Source organism: Neofelis nebulosa, chromosome 10 (genome assembly GCF_028018385.1).
Source record: "Neofelis nebulosa isolate mNeoNeb1 chromosome 10, mNeoNeb1.pri, whole genome shotgun sequence".
Lineage (NCBI taxonomy): Eukaryota > Metazoa > Chordata > Mammalia > Carnivora > Felidae > Neofelis > Neofelis nebulosa.
Genome location: NC_080791.1, coordinates 18,658,950 through 18,671,044, shown reverse-complemented (window position 1 = coordinate 18,671,044; position 12,095 = coordinate 18,658,950). Strand labels below are relative to the sequence as shown.

Genomic DNA, 12,095 nt, shown 5'->3' with positions numbered 1-12,095 from the left:
AAATATCCAACAGTACAGCCAGATAGAAGGTAAAATGCAGACGCTCTCCCTCCCCTCACTCTCTCCTCCTACTCTGCTCCCCAGGGTACCCAGTGGTAACGGGCTCTCATGGGTGCTTACAGAAGTATTCTGTGCCATCATGCCTGAAAGCATATTTATATAGTGACAGACCCGGTGACACTTACCCAACACCCATGATTCCTTTCTCCTTAGCACCAGGACCTTGACTGCCACCCCAAATAAACCACTAGGGTTCTCTGCCTTTTGCGTAATCTCATGTGGTCATGTGACTGTGTGCTAATCGATGGGTATAAACAGAAACGTGGTATTGGCTTTCTCAGAAGGCTGCTTAAAGGGATGGAATCAGCTGGAAGCGGTCCTATTTTGGCCTTTCTACCTGTCCTCACTCTTCCTAACTCCCATAAAGACTTAAAGGCTACTACAGATGTCTCGGACCAAGAGGGAACCTTGAGAATGGAAATCATTAGCCAGGTTGGTGGAAAAGGAAGAGAGAGGGCTGGGTCCCCCATGACAGCAGGGCACCGACATACCAGCCCTAGATTGCCAACCTCGAGGCAGCACTGATGCGAGAAAAATAAGCCTCTGTCTTCATTAAGCCACTTTCATTTCTAGTCTGTTACCAGTATCCAAACACAATGCAAACTGGATACATGCAATTTTATTTTCTATATACATAGGAGATTGTGATAGAAATACTGTTATGCAATTCAACTTTTTTTCGTTAACAGAGGCTCTTAGACATCTTCCATTTAACAGCTCATGGGCACTGGTGTTATCTCTAGAAGTACTTTTCGGTGACTATGCTTGTATATATTCCCTTTTTCAGAACTACATAAGAATATATGTAGGATGCCATTCTTAAAACTCCTAGGTCAAAATTTTCATTTTTGACGGAAGAAATAGCCGTCCTGAAAAGCCCACAGTTAACGCATCTCTCAACACAAACACTTTCACCAGCATCCAGGGTTACTTAAATGTTTCAACTTATTGCCAATATTATAGGGTCTGAGAATTTACGATGATTTTTTTTCACTTAGTGTTTTCATTCTGACAAGGAAAAATAAATGTGTATCTGAATAATCTGAATTTCAGAGGGCGCACTTCCATTCATGTTTGAGATTAGGTCAAGAGCAAAAAAAGGAGGGGTGCCTCGGCAGCTCAGTCGGTTAAGCGTCCGATGTTGGCTCAGGTCATGGTCTTGTGGTTTGTGGGTTCGAGGTCCGCGTTGGGCTCTGTGCTGACAGCTCAGAGCCTGGAGCCTGCTTTGGATTCTGTATCTCCCTCTCTTTCTGCTCCTCCCCCACTCGTTCTCTCTCTCTCTCTCTCTCTCTCTCTCTCTCTCAAAAATGAATAAACATTAAAAAAAAAAGCAAAAAAAGGAAATGAGACATCAAGGAGAAAAGAGCAAGAAAAGATCTAAATAAATGATGCATTCTTGCTGAGTAAAGGCCAAAGGATGTCACAGTGAGCTATTCAATTCAAAGTTTCACAGAGAAAAGTGGCCAGAGAATGAGGGACCCCAAGGCACATGGTGGACACCAATTCAGAAGCTCTCGGGCTACAGCATTTACGGCCACCTTCTCCTTCAGAGCAGTAACAAAGTTTCAGGGAAACATCATCGTCCACGTTAATGTTGTTTATCCTGAAATATTTACAGATAAGAGTTTATATATATTTTATACATATATTTAAGATTTGCTTTAAAATATTCCAAGACACCCATGAAAAGAGATTAGCAAATGTAATAAAGCAAACATCACAAAATATAAATAATACTAAGGCCGAATGACGGCACCTGCGGAGGAGATCCTATCGGTATAAACCGTTCTTTCGTGCACATGTGAACACGCCCACAATTATAAAAAGTTTCACGAAGCTAATATTCATCAGAAGCACGTCCGGTACGTCAGAGGAAGAACTCTCAAACTCCGCTCGTGTCTGAAAGGCAGCAGGAACGCTGACAGATAACTCTCCACGTCAACTTTCTCAGAGTTCTAAAAATTAAATAAAGGCTCACCAAAACACAAGGGGCACTTACTCAAGAAGCGTGACTGAAGCACAGCGATAGAGACGACTTCGTGGCCTCAGTCCCGTCCCCTTCTCTCTCGGTCTGTGGTAGCCGTGGAAACCTAACTGTGAAAACCAGCAGCCTAGCGGTCCCCGGAGAGCACGGACGCACAGACTACTCCCATGGCTTGCTTCAAAACTGCATCCCCAGGCCTTCTGTTCATATCACCTGACTCCGCTCGCTGCACAAACACACCTACAGCCAGGTCATTTACGGAAAACAGTGACAACTGGCAAAGGTTTAACATCACAGCTGCTGGAGAAGCATGACCACTCGGAGCTACCGAAAGGCTAACTAAAAAGCGTGGAAGGAAAAACGGGGGAAGCAGATGCCTGTAAGAGGCTCTGATAAGGTGTGAAATATCCCGGGGCATCTATGAGTTCACACACACGCATCTGCGAGCTGTGAGTATGATGAGGGTTGAAGCGAAAAGGGCCTGATCTCTCCCGGCTGGCTAGTAACCTCGGGCTCTACGGGAACAGGAACCGAAGGCTAAGGCAGAGTTGTAGATAGCACTGAAAGCAGGCCCCCAACCCATGCTCAGTGGCCCTTAGCAAAAGCTACCAGAAAGTTCAAAGTATTTAAGAAAATCTCTAGCGGCGCCTCAGTGGCTCAGCTGGTTATGTGTCCGACTCTTGATTTCGGCTCAGGTAACGATTTCACAGTTGGTGAGTTCGAGCCCTGCATCGGGCTCTGCCCTGACAGTGCTGAGCCTGCTTGGAATTCTCTCTCTCCCTCTCTCTCTCTCTCTCTGCCCCTCCCCTGCTCGTTATCTCTCTCTCAAAAATAAATAAACATTAAAAAAAATCTCTATTCCATCATTAGCAGATCGCTAAACCTAATTATCAAACATTTCATAGACCTCCACAATGAAAAATACAAACACTACAAAATGAATGCAGGGAACTCACAAACAAAACAAAGATAGGCAACAATAACAATACCAAAAGGCAACAACAAAAAAATCCTGCCTTGAGGGGCTGCCACATTATATCATCTAAAATGTCTTACTTTCAACCAAAAAAATGACAAGACAAGCAAATAGCAAAGTATGGCCCATACACACACACACACACACACACACACACACACACACACACACACACAAAACAGTCAGTGAAAACCATTCCTGAGGAAGGCCAGATATTGGATTTAGAGACAAAAATTTAAATCCTTATTATAAATAAGTTCAAAAAAATGAAAGGAGGGGCGCGTGGGTGGCTCAGTCAGTTCAGCATCTGACATAGGTTTCAGCACAGGTTCATGAGCTCAAGTCCTGCACTGGGCTCCATGCTGACAATGTGAAGCCTGCTTGGGATTCTCTCTCACCCTCTCTCTCTGCCCCTCCCCTGCTTGCTCTGCCTTTCTCTCAAAAATACATCAACTTAAAAAAAATTTTTTTTCCACTGCTAGGAATTTACCCAAGGGATACAGGAGTGCTGACGCATAGGGGCACTTGTACCCCAATGTTTATAGCAGCACTCTCAACAATAGCCAAATGATGGAAAGAGCCTAAATGTCCATCAACCGGCAAATGGATAAAGAAGATGTGGTTAATATATACCATGGAATACTACTTGGCAATAAGAATGAAATCGTGCCATTTGCAACAAGGTGGATGGAACTGAAGGGTATTATGCTAAGTGAAATAAGTCATTCAGAGAAAAACAGATACCATATGTCTTCACTCATGTGGATCTTGAGAAACTTAACAGAGGGCCATGGGGGAGGGGAAGAGGAAAAAATAGTTTCAAACAGAGAGGGAGGGAGGCAAACCATAAGAGATTCTTGGATACTGAGAACAAACTGAGGGTTGATGTGGGGTAGGGGAGAGGGGAAAGTGGGTGATGGGCATGGAGGAGGGCACTGTTGGGATGCACACGGGACATTGTATGGAAACCAATTTGATAATAAATTATATTAAAAATTTTTTTTTAAATTAAAGGGAACCATGTCACAAAACTTAAAGGAAAGTATGAGAACACTATCTCACCAAAGAAAGAATATCCATAGAGATATAGAAATTATATAAATGGAAATTCTTGAGTGGAAAAGTACAATGACTCACAAGAAAAAAAATTCCCCAGACGGGCTCAACAAGAGATTTGAACTGGCAATGAACCTAAAAACACATGAATTCTGATCATCCTCAATAAACCCAGCTGAAATCTGACAATATTATACTAGGAAAGAAAACAGTTACCAAAGATCACATAGGATAAGATTCTCTTTACACAAAATGTCCAGAACAGGCGGGGCGCCCAGTGGCTCAGTCGATTATGCACCCAACTCTTGGTTTCATGAATTCGAGCTTCAGGCTTTCCAGGGAACCTGGTCGGAGTTCTCCACCCTCCCCCACTCGCGCTGCCTCTCTCAAATAAATAAAAATAAAACTTAAAAAAAAAGTTCAGAACAGGCAATTCTCTAAGGCAGGAAATTGATATGTGGCTGCCAGAGGCTGGGAGGCAAGGAGAAAAGAATGGGGGTAAGAGGGTGATGAAACTGTTCTGGAATCAGGTAACAATAAGCATTACCCAGCCTTGTGAATATACTGACAACCTGTATACTTTAAAAGGGGGAATTTGGGGCGCCTGGGTGGCTCAGTCGGTTAAGCGTCTGACTTCGGCTCAGGTCATGATCTCACAGTTCGTGAGTTTGAGCCCCGCGTCGGGCTCTGTGCTGACAGCTCAGAGCCTGGAGCCTGCTTCAGATTCTGTGTCTCCCTCTCTCTGACCCTCCCCCGTTCATGCTCTGTCTCTCTCTGTCTCAAAAATAAATAAACGTTAAAAAAAAAAATTAAAAAAAAAATTAGTTAAAACACAAAAAAAATAAAATAAAATAATTAAAAAATGAAAGGGGGAATTTATGGCATAGAATTATATCTCAATAAAGGTGTTATAAAAATTAACTTTAAACTTCTTGGTATTATAGTTTTATTTACAATCTGTAAATGTGTTTGGGTTTTACTGCTGCACTTAAGTTATAAGCATTAAGTGCTTATACCTAGCGTTATGTTTACGCACACTGAAGTAATGTTATGATTAAAATAATTTGCCGATAGCTTGGTTTCGGACAGTCATCCTAAAATTCACGCCGCAACTATGGTCAGCTAACTTCTCATAGAGAAGCCCACAATCCTGAGACAATTCCTAAGTTTTCTCATTATCTCTATCATCCTTAGAGACTTTAAATTAGCATAATGAGCATTAGAAACTGGTTTTCAATAGCGAAATTAGTGGTTGGTCGGTCAGAATAGCAAAAGTACAAATGAGCCGTCTTGGGAGATCAGCAGCATGCAAGGTATTTGAGTTGGCGATAATATCCTAAAGATATATACGTTGGCATGAACAGGACATAACAATTTAAGGAGGCCCGTAACCTAAACTTTTAGGGGTAATGCCTATGACTTATCAAGCTAGAGGATTCCAGTTGCCTGATGCCAACTCAAAGGGTAACAGAATCTTGCCTCCACAACAAGGGTCGGTTTTCTGTAAAGATCCATAGAGAAATATTTTAGACTTTGTGTGCCATCCTGCCTCCATGCAACTATTCAATTCTGCCACTGTAACGTGAAAGCAGTGAAAGACAACATGGGGGCAAATGCAATAGCTGTTTCAATAAAACTTTATTGACAAAAACAAGGGAAGGGCCATAGTTTGCCAATCCCTGCTCTACAACATTGTGTCTGCATCACCTGTAAGAACAGGGGAAATACCATCAAGCCCATACAGAGTGGGTCTTTGCTTACTGATACACATTTGTGCCAGAAAGGTCTGAACCTGGCTTGGACCACGGTAAGCTGGTGGTGAACCTACAGAGGAGCAGCTAGCTGTCACCCACCTCCCACATTCTGGCAACTGTTGATGTCTACCGGCAAGAACCTAACAGCTACAGATTGCCAAGTTAACAAACCGAAGTTGGTTTGCAGAAGTATCTCGATGCTGCTTTAACGGCCTATCATTGTGAGGTGGACTATGAAGACAAGTAAGTGAACTTTGTGCCAAAAAACAAGGAATAAAAATTAAATTTAGGTTAAAAAAGATATGAAAGGAGGGGCACCTGGGCAGCTCAGTCGGTTAAGCGTCCGACTCTTGGTTTCAGCTCAGCTCACGATCTCACGGTTTCCTGAACTGGAACCCCACATCGGGCTCTGCGCTGACAGCACAGAGCCTGCTTGGGATTTTCTCTCTCTCTCTCTCTCTCTCCCTCTCTCCCTGCCCCTCCCCTGCTCACACTGTCTCCCTCTCAAAAATAAATGAAAAAATAAAATAAATACGTAAAGTATAAAAACACATACATCAAAGGCCATCAGACCAAAAGCACATATGACGTAAGATCCAGGCCAACAGGGCACCAGCGGATGCTGAAGAGTCAGATACGAGCTTCAGTCCAGAATCCAGATGGCTGTCCCCACGTGTTCTAAAAAGCTAACTGGCAGAGAATTGTAATCATTCATGGTACTGGAGAAAAGCAAGAGAGTTAATCATCCAAGACCAATTTTCTGTGGTTTTCCAATTAGCTCCGTGATTTGATTTGAATCAATTTAATATTAAGGTCACTCAGAATTCCCCACACCCAGGCAGCCCGAGTGCTAAGTACACCCCAGATAAGAAGTTATACTTGCAGACCTCAACACTCCCACTGATAGGGTTATCCAACCAAGTCCAATGTTGTTTATCCTCGTGGTTCAACAGTCTAATGTAATAAGAACGAAGGAATTCAAAGGGAGAAAACACTCACTGCCAGTTGTGTTTCTTCCCTCATCAACCCATCCAATCTACAATGTTCCTTGGACAACAGAATGGACTATTATCGAAAGCATCTGCAGACAGAAGGCCTCAGGGAAGAGCTTCTCGAATGTTGGAGATTCTTCGGCAGCCTAGGAATGCTCAGAAAATAATGCATTTGGGTCCGGCCATCTGCATTTGGAATACGTGCCCCTGTGTGACGGTGCTGTGCGTGCTCCTAAGACCGCCATTTGAGAAATGCTTCCATGGGGTGGCCGACCTCATCTGCCCCTGACCTAGAGCCTCGAGCTAACACCACTGACCTTGGAACCTGGTGGCTCACCATCAAGCCATGCAGAGAGCTGAGAGTTGACAATGAAAATACCGATCATTTAACACCCCCTACCCCACCAAAAATAATCTACTGGCCTATGCTTTCTAAACTAGACAGGCGAAGATGTCATTCATTCAACTATTGTATGCTTGCTCTGGATCAAGCACCGAGCAGCATGCTGGGTACTACATCAGTGATGAACAAAACAGACACGGCCTCTCATCTGACCACTGGCCAGGACCAACAGTAAACTTGCTGCCAGCAGTCTGCAAAGCAGCTACGTCGAGAGAGAACAGACATAGTTGTTAGGTCCGCGTGGAGGGCACAGAAAGTTCCAGCTGGGATATAACTTCAGCTCTTAGGTGTGAGATCCAGAAATAATAGGGGTGAGAGGGACGTAAAATAGCGCTCCACCTCAGCCCCAACTCGGTCAATAGAAGGAAATTAAAATCATATAAATAAATTCAGGCCCAAGGAACTCACACAGGAAAGACCCAGGAGCCCTGAAAAACTGGGAACAATCCGGGACCTCAGGAGGGCTAAGAACATGTCACAAGGAATCAGTTCTCAGGCCTGGTTTCTCACCCTGAGCTCCCCTCACCACACCTCTGCCCAGGACAATCCAAGGGTGCCTGCCTAGTGGCCACTGTGCATGTGTGAGAGAAAGTGACAGGCAAGGCAGGAAAGGAAGGACCAACAAGTGACCCAATGCAAACAGCCTGACAGAAGAAAAACTGCCATAATTTTAGTGGTTTTGCAGGGGCGCCTGGGTGGCTCAGTCAGTGAAGCATCCGACTTTGGCTCAGGTCATGATCTCACACTCTGTGAGTTCGAGCCCCGCGTCGGGCTCTGTGCTGACAGCTCAGAGCCAGGAGCCTGCCTTGGATTCTGTGTCTCCTTCTCTCTCTGTCCCTCCCCTGCTTGCACTGTCTCTGTCTCTCAAAAATGAATAAGTGTTTAAAAACATAAAAATAAAACCATTTTGCAAAGTAGGTAATGGGGACTCTATCTTGCCTCTAGCCACCCACATCTTCTCACCTCAACCTTTAATCTCTGCTTTCCTTGCGGGGGATGTCCTCTCTCCACCCCGGAGTCCTCCCAAGGTGGGGTGACCTGCTTCTGCCTGGCCAGCTACCGATCATACAAGTAAGTGAGAACCTGGAGGAAAATATTACACCTGATCTTAGTCCCTAAGGTCAAGTGTGATGGAAAGGAAAGCACCTGCCAGCGGCCATGGTCAGAGCCTGAGGTCAAGGAGGGAATGGCCGCCATTGAGAAAGTAAGTTTATTGCACTCCAGAAAGAGCAGCCCAGCCTGCTCTGGGGCAGGGCAGGTTCTTCCTTTACACAAGGGCAGTACAGTTGCAACCTACAATTTGACACAACGGCAAAGCAAGCCCTGTTAAATAATCAACTCTGCCTTTAAATGAGCAAGCCCTCCATTCCAGCATCTGGCTCCATCCAACACATCAAATCAAGGGGACGGTTTTCCCAAAGGCTGAGAAGTTAAGCTACTTACTGACAGCTGGAAGCTTAATCACTGCTTTTCTTCGAGCATTAACTCCCACTAGCCAGTGACTACACATTCTATTAGCCATGGAAATTAACATGTGTCCAGAATTCCCAAAGACATCACCCTAATGTGAAAGGAATCAGGCAGCGAGATGAAAGAAAATCACCACTGAGCCCCACCTCTCCTTTCTGTGTTCTTTTAATTGGGATGTCAAAGAAACGTGTGTTTAGGTTTGTGTTTGTTTGTTTTTTTAATTTTTTAACTGTTTGTTTATTTTTGAGAGAGAGAGAGAAAGAGAGAGACAGAACGTGAGTGTGGGAGGGGCAGAGAGTGGGAGACACAGAATCCGAAGCTGGCTCCAGGCTCTGAGCTGTCAGCACAGAGCCCGACACGGAGCTTGAAGTCATGAACCACGAGATCATGACCTGAGCCTAAGTCGGATGCTTAACCGACTGAGCCACCCAGGAGCCCCATCAAAGAAGCACGTGTTTCACAAGGAGGCTTTGCTACCAGGAGACAAATTCCAAGGCCCCACAGACACCCTGAGTGGTTGTCTAAGCGTCTCCACCTCCTCCAGCCTCCCGGGACCGTCCAAGCCCCACGGGAAGGTTCATCTACATCCAGTGCCCCTCAGTCGAGCTCCCGTGGGCGCCCCAATCCAGTCTCTGCTTGCGTAAACTCACCTGCTGGATCACAGCATGCCAAACCTCAGAAAGGAAACTCAAAGGGACTTTATTCCTTAGTGCCTTCAACTTACCACCACCTTGGTAGCAAACATGTACTTGTCCCGGAGCTGAAAGTCTCTCACTTCCTCCAGGATCACTTCCTGGTTCTCCCGGGACTGGAAGAAGTCTGTACTTCGGAACACTGTGGAGTAGCCAGAGGGCTCGTGCCGCTCGACGTAGATGGTGTTCGGTTTGTCATAGGGATCAACACCCCTAGAGGAAAAAGAGCAGTTGCTACCATCACCACATTTAACCATTGGACAAATGGAGGTTCTTCTGTGCAGACAGCCAACGGGAGTTGAAGGGCATGAAGGTGGGGTCTACCCAGGATACTCTTTTGTCAAGTTTCTCACTGCTCTCTTTCAGGCACCCTGGGTTGGGTTCCAGGCAAGCCTCGGCCATGCTTGAGAAGAATGAAAACAAGAAAAAGTAAAAGGTGGGCTATTTCGGAATCAACAAAGCAATGGACTGCTCGAGGCTGTCAGTGAGTTTCTGGCCCCAAGTTATGAGCCCCAGAGAACGAAAGACTGTGTGTCCCCAGGACGGTATGTGCTCAGAAGAACAGCTCTAGAAGAAACCACCTGACGAACCAGTGAGTCTAGCCTTGCTAACGGACCCTGCCCTCTCTGTTTCTGTCCATCCTGTGCTGTCGTCACCCGTCCATGCAATCGGGAATCATCCAACCAGTGCAAAGTCACGTTCCGTGAGGGTCCTTCACAAACTCTTTCCCACGCGTACTGATCTCGCCGAGGTCCTTCAGAAACACAGAGCTCACTGCTCCCCCACTCCCCGTGCTCTGTCAACAGAGCACTCCTCTGCAGGGATGCTCCCTGCATGCACTCTGATCTCCACTTCGAAATCCTATTCATCTTCTGAGGTCAAGTTCAAGGCACCTCTTCCAGGAAGCCCTCCCCCCCAAAGCTCTCCACCCTTCTCCCAACCCAGGCAATGTATCTGCGCAGTGTTCAATTTCAAGCCTTTCATATGAATTTTATCTGAGTTTCAAACAAAGGTACAAAGCTGCTTTGGGTGGGTGGATTTTGGAATCACTCTCGTGACTTGACACAGTGGTGCCTTTTATTCACTGTAATCTATTGTTCACCATAACGTGTCTGAGCCTCCTAGAGAAAGTACAGATGCCTTAAAGGCCACGTCTTAGATTTCTTTTTGTCCTACAGGGCTCCCAGCTGACCTGAACCTTGCTGCATGGAACCTGTGGACCACGGTACAAAGGCTACTTAAAAACCGTAACGCTGACTAGATCAAACTCCCTCGAGAAGAATCTCTGAACCGGGGTCCCCCCCCCCGCCCCAAATAAGGCCCCAAACAATAGCTGGAAGGACGATGAATCTACCCCAGGTTTCCTAACTCTCCCAAGACCCCAGGCCAGGCAGACCATTCAACATGTGGGGGAAATAACTAGAAGAACCGGGAGGAGAGCTTCACAGGGAGGACACGGTGATGACCAAGGAAAGGCAGGACTCGCTTCTGTACCTGTCTTTGCACAGGGCCATATTCACAATGGCTCTCAGGATAATGAAGTCTCTGATATAGACTTCCTTCAGAGACGAACTGTCAAGAGTATGTGCTCCAAGAAAGAAAGAAAGAAAGAGGGGCGCCTGGGTGGCTCAGTCGGTTAAGCGTCCGACTTCGGCTCAGGTCACGATCTCACTGTCCGCGGGTTCGAGCCCCGCGTCGGGCTCTGTGCTGACCGCTCAGAGCCTGGAGCCTGTTTCAGATTCTGTGTCTCCCTCTCTCTCTGACCCTCCCCCGTTCATGCTCTGTCTCTCTCTGTCTCAAAAATAAATAAATGTTAAAAAAAAAAAAGAAAGAAAGAAAGAAAGCAAGCAAGCAGGGAGGAGGAAGGGAGGAAGGAGGAGATAAGCAAGAGAAAAAAACAGAAGACTTGACTTTGGCCCCACAATCCAGAGTCTCAGCAGGGCACTGGAGAAGCCAGCAGCCTTGGTCCCAATGTAGGATCATCAGACGCTCTGCTCCGGGTGCGTATGTGTGGGGGTGCTGTGGCATGTTCTCTGTGCTTTTCCACAATTAGAAGTACTGATTAAAGTACTTCCTCTACCCTAGAGGATATGCAAATTAAAACAAAGCTGCTAGATATTTTTAAAAAGGCAGAGAGGAAGGGACCTTGACTCAGATTATTTTGAGACAGAGCTCACCTCTATTATTCTTTCCTAAACAAAAGCAGCAGGCAGTATCTAGAGAGAGAAAGAGCTGGGACTCTTCTCCCAATTCTCTTTCACAATCCATACTTGGACCTCCCGTTTCCGAAAGGCAGGCCACCTACAAGCTTCCGCTCCTTTGCCTTCCACTACTTCCGGTTCTCTTTGCCCTCACTGGAATGAAAATGCAGAGGCTTGCTCCCATCTGTGAGCGCGGTCACCTGGCCTCACCCGGCCTCATGGAACACCCGTTCGTGATGCTTTACCGGGAACCTCTGAGTCCCTCTCCCATAGCCCTCCCACTGTCCTGTCTTGCCCGTCTCCAGCTCTGGATTACATAGATCATTGGTCTTCCTGACTCTTGCTGCTCCCAGGCTGCCACGCGTTATTGAACAAATGTATGCCATTATTCGCAGAGAGGTCAGATTACGCTCTCACGTATTATGGGAAATCCTAGGGGGAAATCCTCCAAATAGCCTGAAATTCCCTGACACCAGACATGTAATTATCTAAAATAAGATAAGCCGG

General features: G+C 46.0%; 1 protein-coding gene and 1 long non-coding RNA gene across 2 annotated transcripts in view; one reads left to right on the top strand and one right to left on the bottom strand.

Moving 5' to 3' along the window:
* SORL1 (sortilin related receptor 1) overlaps nt 1-12,095 on the bottom strand; it is a 171,627-nt gene that overhangs the window by 122,151 nt on the left and 37,381 nt on the right. Inside the window, exon 6 of the mRNA XM_058687081.1 lies at nt 9,420-9,600. Coding sequence (XP_058543064.1) covers nt 9,420-9,600 — 181 coding nt within the window. The remainder of the gene's footprint in view (nt 1-9,419; nt 9,601-12,095) is intronic.
* The window catches only part of LOC131486958 (uncharacterized), a 46,571-nt gene that overhangs the window by 34,117 nt on the left and 359 nt on the right, over nt 1-12,095 (top strand). The window lies entirely within an intron of this gene.